Source organism: Phascolarctos cinereus, unplaced genomic scaffold (genome assembly GCF_003287225.1).
Source record: "Phascolarctos cinereus isolate Bilbo 61053 unplaced genomic scaffold, phaCin_HiC Scaffold_2;HRSCAF=192, whole genome shotgun sequence".
Lineage (NCBI taxonomy): Eukaryota > Metazoa > Chordata > Mammalia > Diprotodontia > Phascolarctidae > Phascolarctos > Phascolarctos cinereus.
In genome coordinates this window covers 186,844,065-186,862,277 of record NW_027555625.1, presented here as the reverse complement: position 1 = coordinate 186,862,277, position 18,213 = coordinate 186,844,065, and the positions used below count along the sequence as shown (strand labels likewise).

Here is an 18,213-nt window from a genome sequence, read left to right as displayed (position 1 = left end):
TCCATCTGAAAGTACTTTACAGTACACTCTAGAGAATATTTAAGCACTCTATTTTAATTGTTATAAAGAATTTTTAAGAAAAATTTTAAGCGTCATTCAGCAAGCATTCAGCAAAAGAATTTTTGTTACTTCATGATCCTAAGGTCTCAGCTAATTTCAAAATGCTTTGAAGTAAGTTTCATATTAAACTTCTAAACATTTTCACAAGAAATGAGAGACTCAAATTTTTAAATTTTCATTCCATCTGTTCTATAAATAATCAAATGATTCCAATTTTTAGTTAACTATAGTTATGAATTTTCTTTAAGATCTGGAAACTGGCTGAGAGCCATAAAAACATGAAAGATTTTTAAGTGTTATAATAGCTGAGAGAAAATTTGACTGCATTTTCATTTAAGGATAATCAGCCTAGTAATGTCCTACAAACTTCACTGAAGTCCTAATCAGATATATCATACTACCCTGAAGGTGACCTTGAGTTCATGAAAGCTACAGCAGTAGAGTCCAAGCTCCGACAGAGCCTGTCAAGCTGTAAGCTTCAAGGACAGGCCTAATAAAGAATTGTATATCTCATCAGAGTACCACTCTAGCTAAGTTTGGAAAAGCTTATCACCAGAAGGTTGGTCACTAAATAGTATTTGGTTACAGAAGTTCTAAAAAATACATAACGGAAACATTATGACCTGATGTAGAGAAAAGAATAAAACTATACCAATAAAAGTGTGGATTCTTTGAAGTACTGAATCAATCAGCAAGCATTTAATAAAGGCTTACGACTGTACTAGGGATTGGGAATACAAATACAAAGAATGAAACAAATCTCACTCTCAAAGAGCTTAAGATTGTCCATGAAAGAAAATAAAAATCTAAAGAAACAGGATTTCAGAGAATTACAAGCCTTGCTGAAGAGGGCTAGAGCAATTAACAAAGGTGCAACTATGAAGAAAATTAAAGCAGCATGAACAATAATCTCATATTAAAAGGGTTGCATAGAGGACTGGACTTGCGCCCTTGTAGTTAGAGAAAACTCTTAGGTGAATCAACTCCCTCTATTCAAGTCTGCGTCTTACAGGTTTAGAGGCCTGCCTAGAATACTTAAAGGTTAAATGCCTAGCCCAGGATCACAGAATTTACCTGTTTCTACGGCATCTTTAAGCAGTACTTAAAAATTATGACAATAAATTGAAATACTCAAAAGCTTTCTTAAAAGCATCAGGAAAGAAAGGAAAAGGAAATCAGTATAGGACAACTCAAAAGAATAGACTCAAGAATTTGTAAAAAATAGGAAGGCAGAGACAAGATGGTAAATTAGAGGCAGCATCCTAACTAACTGACTCTCCCAATATTCCTCTTCATTCAACTTTAAAATAACTCCTCAAATAGATTTTGGAGTGGCAGAGCCAACAAGAGGTTCAAGTCAGACATTTCTGCAGTGTAAGGTTGGAATTCATCAGGAGAGGTCCTACCAGGGTAAGAGCCAGTCCAGAGCACAGACGCAACACAGCTTGGCAAAAGAGTCACAAAAGTTAACGAAGAAAATATTACCTTAAAAAACGTAATTGGCCAAATGGGAAAAAAAGGTACAAAAACTCACTAAAGAAAATAATTCCTTAAAAATCAGAATTGGACAACTGAAAGCAAATGACTCCATGAGACATCAAGAAACAATAAAACAAAGAAAAAAGAAAAAAAAAGAAAATATGGAATATTTCATTAAAAAAAAAACTGACCTGGAAATTAGATCAAGGAGAGATGATTCAAGACCTACTGGTCTATTAGAAAGCCATGATCAAAAAAAAAAGAGCTTAGACACCATATTGCAAAAAATTATCAAGGAAAGCTACCCTGATAGAGAGGCTGAAACAGAAATTGAAAGAATTCACCAATCACTTCCTGAAAAAGATCCCAAAATGAAAACTCTCAGGAATATTACAGACAAATTCCAGAGCTCCCAAGTCAAGGAGAAAATATTATAAGCAACAAAAAGAAACAATTCAAATACCACGGAGCCACAGTCAGGATTACACAAGACTTAGCAGTTTCTCCATTAAAGAAGTGGAGGACTTAGAATATGATATTCCAGAAGGAAAAGGAGCTAGGATTACAACTAAGAAGAACCTATTGAGCAAAACTGAGTATAATCCTTCAGGTGGGGAAAAAAAGGATATTAATAGAGGACTTTCAAGCACTCCATGTGAAAAGACCAGAGCTGAAAAGAAAATGTGACTTTCAAACACAAGAGTCAAAAGAAGCACAAAAAGGTAAACACAAAAGAGTAATCATAAGGGATTCAATAAAATTAAACTATTTGCATTCCTATACTGGAAGATGATACATGTAACTCCTAAGAACTTTATCCTTATTACGGCATTTGGAAATATTCTACACAGACAGAAGGCATGAATAGTCAATTAATGCTGGGATAATTTCTAAAATACAAAAAAAAAATATGAAGTGATGAGAAAGAGAGATGCACTGGAAGAAGGGGAAAGGCAGAGGCAGAATGGCAAAAAAGTTTTCTCACATAAAACAGGCACATAAGGAAGAGCTTTTACAGTGGAAGGGAAAATGGAGGTAAGAAAGACAGGCAATATGGAACTTCATTCCCATCAGAATTGGTTCAAAGAGGGAAAAATATATATAGACATTCAGTTGGGTATAGAAATCTACCTTACTCAAAAGAGGAGGGGAAGAGGATAAGAGATGAAGGTTTGGAGGAAGATGATAAAAGGAAGGACAGATTAAGAAAGGCAGCAGTCAAAAGCAAAACAGACTTTTGAGGAGGAAAAGGATAAAGAGAGAGAGAAGGTTAAACTGAAGAAAACAGAATGGAGGAAAATACAATTAGCAATCATAACTGTGAATGTTAATGAAATGAGCTCACCCATAAAATGGAAGCAGGTAGCAGAACGGATTAGAAACCAGAATCCAATATGATATTTACAAGAGACGCACTTGAAAGAAAAACACAGAGTTAAAATAGACCTAATTAAAAGAGATAATCAGGAAAATTACATTTTGCTAAAACAATGAAGCAATATAAAAAAATTTTACAGCAATTTTTTTTGATAAAGGCCTCATTCCTCAAATACATAGGGAACTGAGTCAAATTTACAGAAATAAGAGCCAATCCATGATTGATAAATTGTCAAAAGATGTGAATGGGTACTTTTCAGAAGAAGAAATCAAATCTATCTATCATCATATGAAAAAAATGCTCTAAATAACTACTGATTAGAGAAATGCACATTGAAGCAACTGAGTTACCACCTCACACCTATCAGAAATGAGAAATGCTGGAGCGAATACATGAAAATAGGTACACTAATAAAATGTTGGTGGAGTAAACTGGTCCAAATATTCTAGAAAACAATTTGGAACTATGTCAAAGGACTATAACACTGCGCATACCCTTTGACCCAGTAATACCACTACCCAAATAGAGCAAAGAAAAAGGAAAAGTGCCTACATATACAAAAATATTTATAGCAGCTTTTTTGTAGTGGCAAAGATTTGGAAATTAAGCTCACCAATTGAGGAATGGCTGTACAAGTTGTGGCATATGATTGTAATGGAGTATATTGTGCTCTAAGAAATGATGAGGGGAGTGGTTTCAGAAAAAGAAAAAAAACATGTGAAGACCTATGTGAAGTGATGCAAAGTTAGCAGAACTGGGAGATCATTGTACATAGTAAAAGCAATATTGTAATGATGACCATCTGTGAAAGACTTGGTTACTCTGATCAATACAGTGATGAAAAACAAAGACCTCATGATGAAAAAATGCTATCCACTTCCAGAGAGAAAATGAACTGAAGTATAATTTTCTTGTCTTTTTTTTTTCTGGGAGGGGGAGAGGTGATATTACTAATAAGGAAATGTGCTTTTCATGATTTCACATGTATAACTGCATCATTTGCTTGCCTTCTCAGTGGATGGGGAAGGAGTAAGAGGAAGGGAGAGAATCTGAAACTTAAAATTTAAAAAGAACAAAAATAGTTAAATAATAATTTTTAAAAAATGAATTTGTGAAAATAAAATTATATATATATATATATATATATATATATATATATATATATATTTTTAAAAACCTTTCTGAAAATAACACCATTTTCATCAAAATTCAAATGTGAGAACTAGCCTTAAAACTATCCCCATCACAAAGAACTGGAAATTGAGAGGGTACCCATCATTTGGGGAATGGCTGAACAAGTTGTGGTACATGAATGTAATGGAATACTACTGTGCTATAAGAAAGGAGAAGCAGGCAGACTTCAGAAAAACCTGGACTCACATGAACCGATGCTGAGTGAAGTGAGCAGAACCAAACATCGTACACAGCAAAAGCATCACTGTACAATGATTAACTACAACAGACTTAGCTCTTCTCAGCAATACGATGATCCAAGACCATTCCAGAAGACTCGTGATGAAAAATGTAACCACATCCAGAGAAAGAACTATGGAATCTGAATGCAGATTGAAACATACTATTTTTTTTCACTTTTTTTTTGTTTTTTCTTTCTCATGGTTTTTCCTTTTTGTACTGATTATTCTTTCACAATATGACTAATGTGAAAATATGTTTAATGACTGTACATGTATAACCTATATCAGATTGCTTGATGTCTTCGGGAGGGGCGAGAGGAGAGAGGGAGGGGAAAAATTTGAAACGCTATCTTTACATATAATTGGGGGAAAAAACACTATTAAGGGGAAAAAAAAAGACTTTAGGCTTGTTGACAAAGCCATAAAGGTCAGTTAGGTGCCCTATTCAAAAAAATAAAATTACAAATTAACCAAACTTCAACAAATATAAATATTTCAGTATACAAATAAAAGAAAAAGAATATTATATATGAAAAAAGTGAAAGGAATCAGAAAGGATGAAAGCTACAAAAATATTTGATCTCTTACCTAATGCAAACTTCCAATGGTTTAAGTCTTTTAGATATTTCCTCTAAACAATAATTAATACATGGACTAGACCAGGAATGGGGAAGCTGAGGCCTCGAGGCCACAGGTTCCTCACCCCTGGACTAAATTATAAAAAACAGAAGCCAGAAATTAAGAACTATTAAACGTATTTAGTGCAAAAAAAAATCACTAATTCAATATTAAAGAATTTGATAATGATCAAATTCACAAAGCTGAAATTTAGCTTACTGTAATAGAATATTATAGATTACTAATTTATATCTTTAAAGTAACAATGTTTCTATGGCAATTTTATGTTATGAATTTCCTGACTCATATCTGTATCAACTATATTTCATTTAAAAAGCAGATAATACTCATTTTAAAAGCACAAAGTGAAGTATTTAACGTATTTATAAAAAAGGAGTTATTGAGAAAATCTGATAACTGAAAGCAATTATTATTTATAAGTTATAAATATTTCCCTATTTCTGAATGGAATTTACTAACCATTTAAAAATTTTTTTTCATTTATAAATTGCTTTACGGACAAATAGCTGCCATTTCCTATAACCTAGAAAACATGAAAATCAAAAGAAGCATAAAAATATCCCACAGGGCATGAGATGCTAGCAGAAAGATGTCAGGATAATAGGAGCACTCCTCCACAAGGAGAATTTCCTACAACTACAGTGGCACTAGATGTGAAATGATGGAGAATCCTGTTAGAGGTCTAGTACTTCTTTTGTTTAGCAACTCAAGCAAATCTGTATCTCTACCTTTTGAAGTAGTATTTTTTTCCCTAATGAACAAGCATGTATTTTACTACCTAAACAGTTCGATTCTCTGGTCTAAACCAATGCTTCTTTCCTTTCAGTGGTGTCGATAATTTCACAATAACTCACTATAACACTTAGCACAGCGACTGACACACAATAGGTACTGAATAAATGTTGATTAATTGATTTCTCATACTCTATTTTGCAAAGGAGGAATTTAAATACAAGACTATATGGAAGCTATAAATTTAATTTAAAAACTTCTTATTTTTTAGAATTGCTGTTTTAACAAAGGTCATGTTTTACCAAAAACAAAAAAAAAAGCAAGCTGTTTTCCAACCCCAAGGGATGCTTATCCAAATACTCTAAAACATCACTACATGTGCAAATGTAACAGGATTAATAACTGATTTCTCAAACCATCATCACCAAATTACAATTTTAAACCAGCCTTGTAGAAACCTTGTAGAATTCACTATAAAGACTCAAATTCCTTAAGAACCTAGCCAATAGTTCATAAATATTCACATTCCTAAAGAGTCTGGCCAATATGGCGGATCTTTAATAAACCTTATCTTTGGCTGAAAAAAAAATCACTATAAAGCAGACACTGAATACATATTGATTGAATAAATGTAAGGTGTGATTCCCAACAAATATCATTTAGTGGAAAGCTAGTTAACTCTTATTAAAGGAAGTTCTGCAGATTTAATTTCCAACACACTTTTTAGACCCTCAAAAGTTATAAAGGTGGGGGCAGCTAGGTGGTGCAGTGGAAAGAGCACCGACCCTGAAGACAGGAGGACCTGAATTCAAATCCAGCCTCAGACCAAACACTTGACACTTACTAGCTGTGTGACCCTGGGCAAGTCATTTAACCCCAACTGCCAAAAAAAAAAAGTTACAAAGGGTTCAGCTGCTTCTGTGTCACCTAGCACTGCCACACTCCCAGCTCCAACTATGGTCTAATCCTGGAGTGGGGAGACACACTTGAGGACCTACTTAGAGGGCCACATGTGGCCTTGAGGGCACAGGTTCCCCATTCCTGTTCTAACTTCTCACTGATTGACAACCTATCTGCATTCCTTGTACCTCTTGTCACAAGCAATATTAGAAGTCCTCCTAAGTTAGAGACAATAATAAGGCAGACAAAATTAACACCCAAATGCTTCTTCCAGATATTATCAAAAGACAGAAAAGAACAGTGAAAACAAGAGAGCTTTAGGAAGAAATAGCTCAAGATCTTCTGTCTCACAGATGACATATTTCTAATGTACAGATGTGTAGCCAAGAGGAAATATTCTACTATCAAATTTTGTATAACCTCATAACAAAAACTTCATATACAATGTAAATTTAAAGAAAAGACTCCTCAAACATTGATAAATATAGATTTGATCCTGGTTTCCATTTAACTGAAGAATTCTCCACAATTATCTCTGAACTTAGGAACAGGAGGTGAAGACAGAGTTCTAAATACTAATAATACATAACTTATGATTTACCTAATATTTATGTAATTTCTACATTACATATTGTTGTAAACAAATAACCAGATCATGTAATTATCACAATAGCTATATTTAATCTATGGTTAGTTTTATTAAAAGTTAAATGGCCCTTAAATAATGTATGACTTTCAATAAACATTATGCAATATCTGCAAATAGAGAGCAAGCCACACATTGAAAATTTAACAAGATCTTTTCTACCTGTCTTGCTTTATGAGTTGTATTAATGCCATGATTTCTTAGGCAGTTTATTGCTCTTGCATCTGGGGATCGCCCCACATTCCAGTCAGAGACAGCACCACTGTCAGTGATCCACTGTAACACAAAACATATGCATATGCATTTTGAACAAAGGTAAGGTACAGTACCTGCCTGGCAATATGATTCATGGTAATGCCATGTTTCTTCATGCAAGTCTGCCCTCGATAATCAGGGGAGTTTCCTATTTCATATGCAGATGTTGCTGCACTGTCTATCCTCCACTATAGAGGAAAAAACAAAAACAAAAGAATATTTGACATATTCCTCCCCCAAAAGATGTATTGTATGGGATGACCAATGCAAGATACTTAAAGGTACTAGTAACAAACTTACCTTATCTGAAATATTTTGATCAGCTACAAGTTTCCTAAAAACTGCTTCTGCTATAGGTGAGCGACAAATATTACCTTCAAAAACAAAAGGAGAGAATGAAAAATATTTAGAGGTGTAGTAACTATAAGGAGTCCCTGCCACAATTCCCTACAAAAAGTTCCCGGAAACTAGGCTATAAAGATGAATAAGAGTTGTTGTGAGGTTTAAACAAGATAATTATGTAAACTATTTTGCAAAGCTTTAAGTGATATATATATGAATGTCTACTGTTATCTTTCCATTCCAAAAAATTTATAACTGGAGACTGCTTTTCTAAGACCTGTAAAGATGTTTAGAGATCAATTAGGGAAGCAGATCTCCAACTTTTTGGTTTCCAAATACTTTTACACAGTTTAAAAATTACTAATGAAAGAGACTGCAGATCCATATTTAGTGCCTGAGCCAAGATTAGAACCTACCTCTCTGGACTCCTAATCTAGTGATCACTTCGCTGTACCACACTAATCCATGACTATCATCAAATAGCATAATGACCCTGGAAAAGCCTATATTTACATGTTATTGGCTGGGTTTTTGGCTACAAATCTACTCATGTTTTTTGACCCATAATTAACGCTGCAAAACCAACAGTAAGTACTTTAGCACTAAAGCCACATGTTAAAGAAAAAGAAGTTAGATTCCTTGCCCATCCCTCATCAAGAAAACATTTATAGTTACCCCTCAGTGTTCCTTTCAGGTTGCAAGTGTCTGTATAATATACACCACTCTACTGGTTCTCTTTTCCTTTGATGATTAAATGAAACGAGATTTTATTTTGCTTTGCAAATGCCCACTCTTCTTCAGAAGTACTTCTCAGACTATTTCTCAATCTATATTTCAAAACTCTCCACTTATTTTCTAGTAGTTTTCCAAACTGTTGAATGTTGACCCCTAAGGAGGAGGGGGTGGCACAGTCCCTTGTGCTGAGTGGAGGTGGAGGAAAAAAGAAAGGAGGAAGGGTGCAAATAAGGTATCAAATTCTCATTCATTTTGTTAAGTTACATATAATAAATAAGCTGGTTTTAAAAAAATAACTGCAGGTGCAGCTAGATGGCTCAGTGAATAGAGCTCTGGCCTTGGAGTCAGGAGGACCTGAGTTCAAATCCAGCCTCGGACACTTAACACTTACTAGCTGTGTGACCCTGGGCAAGTCACTTAACCCCGATCACATCACCAAAAAAGCAAAACAAAAAAAAAAAACCAGCAACAATTTAAGAATGGTTATAATCATCCGAAAATGCCAACAACTAAATTTAAAGAAATAATTAAATTACTGATGATTTTAAAAAACTGAACTATCAAAATTTTTAGTGCTCTTCAGTTTTTGAAAAATGAAATACTTTTGTCATGAATAAATACATAATGAGTCTGAAACAAAAAAAACACTAAGAAGCTAAAGCTAGTAGAAGCAAAGACGAGACTCAAATTTAAATACTGAAAACTAGAGAAACACAAAATAAAAAGCTCATGTTCACAAAATATAAGTCCATTATGTTTATCATTGGTAATAAGTACTATTACTGAAAAGACTGTTGTTTACTTTGTATGAATGTTTTAGGTGCAGACAGCATGAAACCTAATAATTGAAATGCAATCTTAATTGGTTACACACAAAATACATTGGCAACTGGAGAATATGAAAGAAAATTAGATTTATTTTTGCAAAAGCAAACTTTTTCCAAAACCATTTCTGTGACATCAAAAGGTCTGCCTGTATCAGACTACAAATTATGTAATATGACAAAAATCTTTATTCAATAGAAAAACTGGTATCACCTGAAGTTACTAATAATTAATTAAGGGATGTTTTTCAAATCATATACCAAAGCAGCTTTGCATGGTTCCATACTTAGATAATATGGCAGGAAGGAGAGGTGTGCAAGTGTCTGAAGATCTTTGTTATCAATTACCTAAAAAAATAAAATCTTACAACTTTACACAAGAATTAGATGGAAGCAACAGATGTAGTTAAAGATAATTATTGAGAGAGTGAGTGTGTACATATATATTATCAAAATTAATGCTTGGGAACATTGGGTGCTTTCCAAAATTAATAACAACAATGTCATATAAAAAGAAAAGGTCTACAAAATTGGTCAATTTTAAAAATGAAAATATAATAGAAGTATATTGGACTCATGAAATTTGTACACCCTATATATTATTTCATAGACAATCATTTGTGTGAACAACTGTTTTCCAAAATGTTTAAATATTCAACTATATAGAAAGTCCATTAAAATGAAAGCTCTCCGCATAATCATGTAATGATATGGGGTAGAGGAGATAGATCATTGGGAAATTCTATTACTGTGAAAAGACACTGGTTTCTCTTACCAAAGTATTAAAAAGATGTTTGAAATAATGGAAACTGACATTATGGGAGCAATCTTTTTTAAAAATTTAAACAAAATTCTTTTATCATACAATTTTCCTTCTGAAACTTGTATCTAGTGGTTATTTTTGGAAAAACTAAGAACTACAGAAATAAATTTACAATGTAGTATTTCATCTTTCCCAAATTAAAAAAATAACTCCCCTGCAAATAAATACAAGATCTGTTTATTAATCATTTGACTGGTCTTTACAAACGACTGTCATTTATTAAAAAAGAGCTAGGTATTTACAAATGTGAACAGATAAGAAAAACATATGCCAGTGACAAATAATACATCTGGCCTTATGTTACCTGAACAAGTACAGTTCAAAGGCTTACCAAGTGATAGGATGTTATAACAAGTACTTGAACCTAAAAATCATTTTATGCTTTGCCTTCTAAGTAAAAGCAAAAATAATTTTGCTATTTCTTCATAACATTTTATTTGTATACATAGGGTTTTTTTTCTTCTTTAGCTACAACAAAGATAAATTACTAGTCTCAATTTATGGTTGAAAACAGAATTACAAGTCTAGCTGTGTGACCCTGAGCAAGTCACTTAACCCCAATTGCCTCACCACAAAAAAGTAAAAAAAAAAAAGCATTAGTAGTAATTACAAGTAGTCATCAAAGAAACCAGGTTTTGGGAAATGTTTTACAGAAAAAAGAGTCTATGATACTAATATTTTTTATTATGGTAATTTACAGAAACTATAAATGAGAAAACTATAAAGGATTTTATCAATAAAATTTTATGTAAATTGTTTTTATTCTGTGTTAATGTTCTGTTATAAAAACTAATAAAATCTTAGTGTTATTTGAATTAAAATGATGCTAAAAAGTTTTTTTTTTAAAAGGATATATCACTATACAAAATTTGGAAACTGCTATATAAGAATCTGTCACAACTGAAGGGAAGCACTAATGAGAAAAAGATAGCTCAAAACTAACTAGATTTTGGGGGCAGCTGGGTGGCGTAGTGGATAGAGCACTGGCCTTGGAGTCAGGAGAACCTGAGTTCAAATCCCATCTCAGACCAAACACTTGACACTTATAGTTGTGTGACCCTGGGCAAATCACTTAACCCCAATTGCCTAAAAATAAATAAAAACAAGTAGATTTTTAACAAGTATTTGACAGTTTCAGTAATAAATTTTCCTTTTAAACTGAACAGATTTTGTATTACTAACACCTTCATCTCTAGGGACATAGTTTGGGTTGCTATGTGAACACACATTATTTCTTCAACTCTTCCAGCAATAACAGATTTTTCATCAACATTTCATTCTGATTCTTTTGAGAATTTGAACAAATAAACTAAGCTTTGGTTAGTGGAACACATAGAGATAGCTGGAACACTTTACAAAGAGTTACTAACATAAAAATGTGTAGGTAGATCACTCAGTCATTTAAAAATTAATTTTAAACTTGTTTTGCAGATATATTATTTAATATCTAAAGATAACATTTATTTTCTCCCCAAAGTTTACTGACTTACTCTTGGCCAACTTTCACTGCTTTTCATCACTTTTCTACCAAATTTTAAACTACATAACTCTCAGAGATCATGTTTGTTCATTCTTAAGTTAAAATTATACTTCATACTACATACCACAAAATAAATTCCAAATGGATAAATAACCTAGATATAAAAAGGTCACATCATAAACAAATTAGAGAAACAAGAAGAAATAACCTTTCCAGAACTATAGAGAGGACAAGAGTTTATGATCAAATAAGGGATAAGAAAATCACAGAGGATAAAATGGGCAATTGTGATCACACAAAATTTAAAAGGTTTTGCACAAACTTTTGCAACGCTGCCAAGATTAAAAGGAGACTATTTAACTAGGGAAAAAAAATGAAACTTTACAAGCTGTTTCTCTGGTAAAGGTCTCATTTCTAAGATTTATATTAAAAAAAAGATTTTACATAACTAATTTTTCCAGGTAGGGTTTGCCGTTTGCTGCTTTAAGCACCAAGTTTTCTTCTTTATTTTCACTATGGTTGATGGAAATCTTTCAAAACTGTTTTACACTCTTCCTTACTGTCTTTACATAGTGATTTTGCACAAAACTGGTACCAATAAATGTTTGCTTATTTAATAATTTAACTATAATGATGACTGAATCATAAATTATTCTATGATGCTGCAATATCTGATACTCATAAGGACTTGAAGCATACAGGAAAGAAGTTTAGGGAACTCGCATCAGATTCAATTCAACATACATTTATTAAGTGCCTACTGAATACAAAGCACAATGCACACTGCCAAGTGATAGTATGTCATAACTATGTTGCATGTTGTGCTGGACATACAATATTCAGACATAAGACCAGGGTTTTTGCCCTAATGAAGCTTAGGAGTCTAGTGCAGAGAGCTCTAAACTTTTCTGGTCAGGCACTGCTATCAAATAAAAAGTTTTTGAGCATATACAATGTATATACAAATATTTATTCATATGCTAACATTTTAATAATAAAAACTACATACTTTTTAAAAAAGTGTATCTATTATCAACTAAGTTGTCTACTATAAGCAAGCAATAAATTTTGAGGGCAATAAACCCATTTTCAATACTAACAGTCATAAATCTACCAAACAACTTATCTTACCTACACCACAGGATTGTGAGTAAAGTGTTCCATATACATTCTCTATACCTGGTGAAAATATTTATGGATCGGTGATCCCATCAGTGTGGGTACTCCTTTAATGACTGTAGGTCATAGATCATCCACATCTTCTGTATTTGTACAATTCTTGTCCCCATCTTTCCATAAATCCCACAAGTTCTATGCAACAAACTAGAGGCCTTCTAGGTCCTTTTTAATTTCATGATTATTGCTAAAAGTTATATTTTTCATTCTTTACTCTTAATATATAGATCATAGATTTGGGGCTGAAAGAAACTTTCAAGATCATGTGGTCCAACCCCTTCATTTCACAGATGAGGAAACTGAAACCCAGAGAGGTGAAGTGATTTGTCCAAGGCCACACAGCTAATAAGTAAAGGAGTAAGGATTAAATATGGATCCTTTGATTCCACAACTGAAAGTCTTTTGACTACATTATGCCTCCATGAAAACTTCTCTGATTCCCTGTTAGTAAAATGCTCAGATGTGACATAGCATTTTATTTTGCTAACTCTTTAAAAATTTTTCATATTATTTGCAAAATCACATATTATAATAAACTGCATATGTCTCACCCCAATGCCTTTGCACAGGCTATCCACACCTGGATACTCTCTGTTCTTAGAGCTGCTTCTTCAACTCTCAAGCTCCTTTTCAAGGCTCAGGTCAAGTGTCACCTCCTCTATGAGGCACTTTCAGATTCCTCCAGCTCTTAGTATTCTCTTCTCCACCAAATTACTGTTTTATTTTAGGGCCTATTTCATCTTTAGCTCTAGAGCATGGATCCTTAACCTTTTTAGATGTTTCTAAATGTATAAAATACATGCAATTATAAAGGAAAACAATTGCAACTGAAATACAGTCACCAAAACATTTTTTAAAATTAGTTCACAGATGCCAGGTTAAGAACTCCTGTCCTATAGCTTAGCACAATGTCTGACATACAGCAGGCATTTTAAAATGTAAGTTGGATGGAATATATCACTCAGTCTATAAGCTAAGTTTTGTACCTCTTCCAGATCCTAATAGAGAACTCAGCACAAAGCAGGTACTGCATTACAGGTTTGTTGAATGAATGAATTCCAAGTAGAGGAAAGGACTGCTGCACTGGATTATCTATTATCACCTGTGAATGGGGGGGGGGGGCGAAGACTAGCTTACATCATGTGGAAGCAGTCTGATACATTACAAAGCCATGAAGGTAAAACCATGGAGAGATAACTAAGGTTTTCTCCTAGAAGCTGACATACTGGTAGGTCATATTAAACATTGTCTTTAAAAAAACATTACAAAGAATCTCCAAACTGTCTGAAATTCAATTGCTAAAACTAAAAGCAAATATTTGGGTTGCCCTAAAGTAAGCAGTGACATTTCTATTTCTGTCATGTAGCATACTACAGTACACAGCTTTTTACCAAAAACCAGTCAATAGTTTCCAAACTAACTTAAACGTGTACTTGAAGATGACAGTAACTTATGTCTCAGAGTAAGGGTTTATTTACACATATTCTCTTCCCAAAACAGAGAAATAGCATTATAGGAGTGGAACAGGTTTATTAAGATGTGTTTAAACACAAAAAAACTGTAAAGCAGAGTTCTTAACTTGGGAGTCCATGAAAAACTGTGTCTGTATGTCTGAGGAGTCCATAGGTTTCAATAGGCTGTAAAAGGGTCAATGACCCCTGCACTAAAGAACTTTCCAATGTAGAAGTATAATTATACTATGTAAAAGATCAGTGCCCTGGTTTGAAAACTTTTCATTTGAAATTGAGTTTTTAAAAAATTTAATACAATTAAAAATATATAATACTTTAGCTTTCACCAGGGTAATATCTCTAAAGACTTCCTAAACAAACAGGTGAACAACGTAGAAAGAATTGTCAGCTGAAAGGACTAGGTTCAAGACCTGGTTCTGCAATAGAGTATTGATGTCCTTGACCAAGTGAATTAACTTCTCTGAACCTCCACGCTTCCCAGAACTCTGTCCTAAGCCCTACTCTCCTTTCTCTTTATACTACCTCATTTGGTGATCATAGCAGCTCCCGTTGGGTTTAATTATCATTCCTAAAGAAATGATGCCCAAATCTACGTATCTAGCCCAAGTCTCTCTATTGAGCTACTATCCTGAATTATCAATTGCACTTTTTTTAATATCTCATATCTCCACAGGCATTGTGATCTCAACAGGGTCAAAAAAGAACTCATTATCTTTCTCCAAAAATCCTTCTCTCTTCCAAAGTTACCTATCACTGTCCAGGGCAACACCATCCTTCTAGTCATCCACACTTACTATCTTGGTGTCATCCTGTCTAACTCTTCACTCACCTCCACATAGCCAAATCTTTTCTGTTTCTTTCTTTCTCGATATCCTCTTTTTACTCTCATTTACCTCATATATCTAATCTGTTGCTAAATAGTCTTCTTTCCACCTTGACATCATCTATCTCTCTCTGCTCTTACAGTCACTACCATACCTCTCAGGCTATCATGACCTCTAGCCTGGGCTATTTTAAGAGCTTTTAAATTGGTTTCCCTGCCTTAAGTCTTCCTATTTCAAACCATCCTCCGCTGAGCTGCTAAAGCGATTTTCCTAAAGGTCATATCACCTCGTAGTCATCCTCCACCACAAACACACTCAGTAATACCAGTGACTCTTTATTACCCCCAGGATCAAACATATCTTCTATTTGGCATTTAAAGTGCTTCACAACTTGATCCTTTTACTTTTCCAGTCTAATGACACTTTATTCCCTTCCACGGGAAGAGAATTATATTCTATGATTTCAGCCACACTCTCCTAACCCAATCTCTGTGCCATTGCATTGGCTGCCCTCCATGAATGGAACGATTTCTCCTCACCTCTGATTGGTTTGTCTCACTTCAACTCATAGGAGCACTTTTTGCAGGAGGTCTTTTCTGGTGCTCCCACTTGCTAGTGAGCCAGTGCCTTCCCATCTTTGATTACCTTCAACCTCTTTCATATATATTCTCATATGTATATAGGTGAGTATATACACACACACATATATATGTATAAATGTTTGACAAATTTTTGCAGACTATAAGAGTAGTACAGTGTAGTACAGGTTCACATCTTGGCTCCGCTAAGGAGTAAATGTGTGAATCTGCTTGATTGACTTCTTTGAAACTTTAGTGTCCTTATCCTTAAGATGGGTTTATTATTTGTACAACCTACCTCACAAGGCTAACATGAAGGAAACATATTATAAAGCACTATATTCTTCAGAAACTCATTTTATGTACTTCAAAATGCTCTGAAATATCAATACTCTCAACGTTTTCCTGAGATGGTTTAATACATAAATTCACCTCTATACTTCAATAAGAAACTGGGAAGAATCCCAGACCAAAGATATCTCTATAGTTGTGGAGAACATAAGTAACAGCTGCCTTTCTTTAGATTGACATTTATCTTAACCAAGCATTTATCTTACACAAACAGAAGAACATGTAATATTCTTGCCAGAGTAAAGTACTTGCTGAAAGTACCAAAGTAATAAACTTAGGTGAACTAAATGATTTAATCAGGAACCTTAATCTTTAAGATAGCAACAACTTGATAACTTCTTACCTACCACCCTCTGGCTCTACTTTAAGAGAGGCCCTAAAGAGTCCTTTGGATTTTTTTTAAGGCCCAAAGCACTCTGATATAAGAGACAAGGATTACTATCACTCAGCAATAACCACAGTGTAAGGCAAAACAAAAACAGAGAAAATGAAATATCTTGCCACAGTTAATAGGGAAGCTTTCTCTTTTCCCACGGGGAAAAAAAATAATGGACTTAAAATCAGGCTGACCCAGGTTGCAATTCTACATTAAGCACAGACTCTGATTTTGGGTACCTCATCAAAAATTTATGAAGTGACAACTGCCAGGTGGTGACCTATAATTGTTGTAGTTGATAGAACTACAAAGAAAAAAATATCTTTACCCTCACAAGCTTACATGGGGAAGGGAAAGGATACATATAAGTACTGAGAAAAGTAAATACAAAATATGAGTACAATCAAGAAAGAAAGCAGGCTAACTACCAAAATAAGGAAGACCTATGTAGGAGCTGTTCTTTGAAGGAAGGTGTGGTTTCTAAAATGGAGATGAAGAGGCAGTTTATTACAGAAATTGTCGACCACCTGTGAAAATACTTGTGAGGACAGCAGGTGGAATGTCTTAAACTGGCAAAAGTAAGCTAGTTTGCCTAAGAGAGAGGGGGCAAATGGGAGAGAGTAGGAAGGGGAAGAAAGATGGGAGGGAAGGAAGGAGAGTGAGGAATAAGAGAAGAATAATATGAAATAAGACCGAACAGGTATAAAGGATGATGGAGGGCTTTAGATACCATGCGGAAAATTTATTTTCACCCTTGGGCAACAGAGAAACTGAAGATTTTTTCAGTAGGGTAGTGGCATGGTCAGAACTGTGTTGGGTCGTTGAATTATCTCTTGGCCTCTGTTTCTTCATCTGTAAAGTGGGACGAATACCTTTACTGCCTGCTGATAGGTCATTCTGAGGATCTAAGTCAAGCAACGGAAGCCAAGTTGCAGCCTAAAAAACACCATTCAGATGCCGGCTATAATTAATACGACCAAGATAACCTTCAGCAGCTAGAAGAGGGAAGAAATGAGGATAAATGAGAAGGGCAAGGAGTCGGGACAAGTGAGGGATGAAGGAGCAGGGAGAGAAAGCCCCTCAGGACAGAGAGAGGAGGGGTGGAATGGCGATGCCGGGGTATCCCTCTCTAAGACCAGGACACGGAGATCTCAGAGCTACTTTCCTCATCATCCAGCAGAACCCAAAGATGGAGGGGGGGAGGAGGAGGCAGCACTTTCTTACCCAGACACACGAACAGCACAGACCTCGTTCCCTCTGCGGCCATTTTTAATTTCCTACTGCAGGTCTTCCTCACTTCCGGTCCACTAACCGGAACCGGCGCAAGAATACAGAGCGTGCGCAGTGCGTAGTAGTGAGGCACAGCGTTGTCAAGCTCCGCCCTGGTGGAGGCGCCGAGGTTGCTTATTGGTCGTCGTTTTCCCTCCCTGTCGGGAGAGAGAGCGGGAGGGAGAGGAAGGATCCGCCCAGTCCCCTGCTGCGTGCTGAGAATCTCTTGTCAAAACTAATCAGACTGCCAGCTTACCGCTGGGTGCCTTAGCTACGCGTAGAAGCCGACTCATCTTCCTCTGGACCTCCTGGCTAGATGTCCAGGGAAGCTAGGAGCCCCTGTGTGCAACGGCTGTTTGCCTAGACATAGTGAAACGAGCGGAGGGCAGCCAGGAAGAGGACTACGTGGAGGGCTCTGCCCCTTAGTTTAGAACCTATCTCTCAAAAGCTTTCCCTACC

The 18,213-nt window shown here is 35.0% G+C and overlaps 1 protein-coding gene across 2 annotated transcripts in view; it reads right to left on the bottom strand.

Moving 5' to 3' along the window:
• ACP1 (acid phosphatase 1) overlaps positions 1 to 17,816 on the bottom strand; it is a 31,675-nt gene extending 13,859 nt beyond the window's left edge. Inside the window, exons 1-3 of one of the 2 annotated variants that reach the window (XM_020965857.2) lie at positions 17,710 to 17,816; positions 7,805 to 7,878; positions 7,579 to 7,692 (exon numbers count right to left, since the gene is read on the bottom strand). In XM_020965857.2, the coding sequence (XP_020821516.1) occupies positions 7,579 to 7,692; positions 7,805 to 7,878; positions 17,710 to 17,752 (231 nt within the window). In that variant the 5' untranslated portion in view covers positions 17,753 to 17,816. Of the gene's footprint in view, positions 1 to 7,411; positions 7,526 to 7,578; positions 7,693 to 7,804; positions 7,879 to 17,709 lie in introns of both variants that reach the window. The other variant, XM_020965858.2, reaches the window with a different exon arrangement.
• Positions 17,817 to 18,213: the final 397 nt, after the last annotated feature.